Source organism: Egretta garzetta, unplaced genomic scaffold (genome assembly GCF_000687185.1).
Source record: "Egretta garzetta isolate BGI_Z169 unplaced genomic scaffold, ASM68718v1 scaffold46, whole genome shotgun sequence".
NCBI classification, from domain to species: domain Eukaryota; kingdom Metazoa; phylum Chordata; class Aves; order Pelecaniformes; family Ardeidae; genus Egretta; species Egretta garzetta.
The window spans coordinates 4,919,127-4,921,408 of record NW_009260268.1 but is presented as its reverse complement, the minus strand read 5'-3'; the positions used below and the strand labels follow the sequence as shown (position 1 = coordinate 4,921,408).

Sequence of the window (2,282 nt, the reverse complement as noted above, 5' to 3'; positions counted from 1 at the left end):
GAACCGCAGGAATGACAAAGTGAAGCCGTAAGCGTGAACAGCGCGTGATCGGCACTGTGATTGGAGGCCCGCTGCAACCACGCGTGATCAGCGCTGTGGTTGAAGGACAGTCATGTAAGCGGTGCCTGCAGCACAGCTGATGGAAAAGTTTTAACGGAAGTTTTTCTTTGAGCACTGAGTGTAAAAGAATGCTCTTTTTCAATAAAGCTGATTCTGGTTGCACCTCCAACTGGGGTCCATGCCTTCATATGCTGCCCACAAACTCACCTGCTCAGATGCACACAAGACACCCTAGGAGAAAGGATGGCCTTTGGAGGACGGAAATGCATTCACACAATATGCAGGGATGTTCCTCTTCAACTGTCTCCTCACACCACAGCTGTGCTCATGAGCCTCTGCGTCATTCACAGCCCCACCACAGTAACTGAGGAGGACTTACCACAGATGATATCAAGGGCACACAGAGTGACATACAGAAAGACATCAAATGGTTCCTTGTCAACATGCTTCTCAAGTTTCTCCAACAAAATAATTCCTTGTTCATTCATAACCTCTAGAAAGTCAGTTAAGATTGTGAAGTGGAATGTGGGAGTTATCATCTTCCGCCGCGACCGCCACTTGCCTCCAGTGCTGCAAAATTAACAGGGAGAAGGAAGGGTTAAAAACTCCAAGTCAAAAATAAAACCTATGACAGGAAGTATACAGTAAAAACTGAAGCCTGGAACACCTTCACAGATGGACATGCTGCAGATGACTCTTCAAGCTGTCCACAGTACTCCCCAGATGGAGCAAAACGGAAGTATTTCTTGCTCCAGCTCTCTCTGAAGCACAAGCCACCACTTCTGTAGCTGCTTTCAACAAAAGAAGATGCCAACAAGCCTTCAGGCAATACAGCCTCGTGGTTGCTCAGTGCACAGGCTCAGAAGGATCAAGCAGAAGCCATCTATAGGACAAACTAGCTATTCAGCATTGAGGCCTCAGCTCATCACATTGTTTCTGTGAATCAATGCTCATGCTTGCCTTCATCTGCTGACAGGAAATGAGGATTAAAGAGAACTAGGGTCCATGGACATTACGCACATGACTGCCTCAAAGTCTGGCTACAAAGTACTTCCTTAGAAACAGGCAACCACCTCCCACGTGTCAGCAAAAAAGCATAGAGCCACAGTGGATGACACCAGCTTCTTGGGGGCTCTTGTCCACTTTTTCTGAATCACATGCCCCACAGGCGCACAACTGGCAGCTCTGCTTACAGGGTAAACCATCACACCCCTTGTCCTGTTGACCTGCTATTGGGGCACTCCTCAGGCCAGATTATCTGCTTGCTGTCTTACCACCACTGCCCTTAATCAGCAGAGACTGGAACATTCTCCTCCATTATGTTTTTGCAAGCACAAGGGAGTCAAAACACCTCTAAAAAGTCTCCTGGAGACAAAACAACCAGTAAGGAAAAAGACTAACAGTGAGGATACACCATGCCTGACATCCATAGACCTCAATTCCCTGCACTTTGCTAGTGTTTACTGCTTTCTTAAGGCCATGAAGGAAACTCAGGATAAAAGGCATTCCTCATCCTCTCATGTAAACTTGTGCCTCCCACACCATGTGATTGCAGCTGGCTTTTACAACACCATGGTCCCACCACGAAGCATGAGGAGTTAAATCTCTGAGGGTTCCAAACAGGCAACAAAGCTCCACTGCTGAGGACCTTGACCTTCTTGCTAAAGCACAGGCACCAGGGCCACTCTGCGCTTGTCTTGCTACAACTCTTGAATAGCTGCAACGTCCAGACCAAACCTTCCTTGACCTTCCCAAAACCGGAGGACACCAAACCCCTACATCACTGCTCCTCCCTCCCTCCACTCCTGATGCGCACTCTTACCCAGGCTCACCTCTTATGAGCCTCCACTTCACAAGGGAAATGAAGGACCGGGTGCAGATACTCTCCGATCCTACCCCAAAGCATCACCAGCCTCGGGCCCATCCTACTGGTTTACAGCATCACCAGCTGAGATAAGCAATGCACACAGTCACAGTTCTGCCACAGTCCAATTGCTCAACACACATCACAACATTTAAAAATATCCAGCGCGTAGCACTGCAGAGTAAAAGACACCACTTGCCATAGGATACAACTTCCCCAAACTCACATTCATTTCAAGCCTCTGGGCAAAAACATAACAATGACCAAATTTGCCAAGAAATACATAATGCCAGAAGATTTTTATCAGACATTAGCTGCTAAAGAGCAACCAAGACCAGCAGAAGGAATAAGACTTCTA

The 2,282-nt window shown here is 47.5% G+C and overlaps 1 protein-coding gene across 1 annotated transcript in view; it reads right to left on the bottom strand.

Moving 5' to 3' along the window:
* Nucleotides 1–2,282, bottom strand: part of LOC104129484 (cytochrome P450 4V2) — a 20,200-nt gene that overhangs the window by 13,681 nt on the left and 4,237 nt on the right. The window contains exon 4 of the mRNA XM_009642419.2: nucleotides 440–630. Within this exon, the coding sequence (XP_009640714.2) occupies nucleotides 440–630 (191 nt within the window). The remainder of the gene's footprint in view (nucleotides 1–439; nucleotides 631–2,282) is intronic.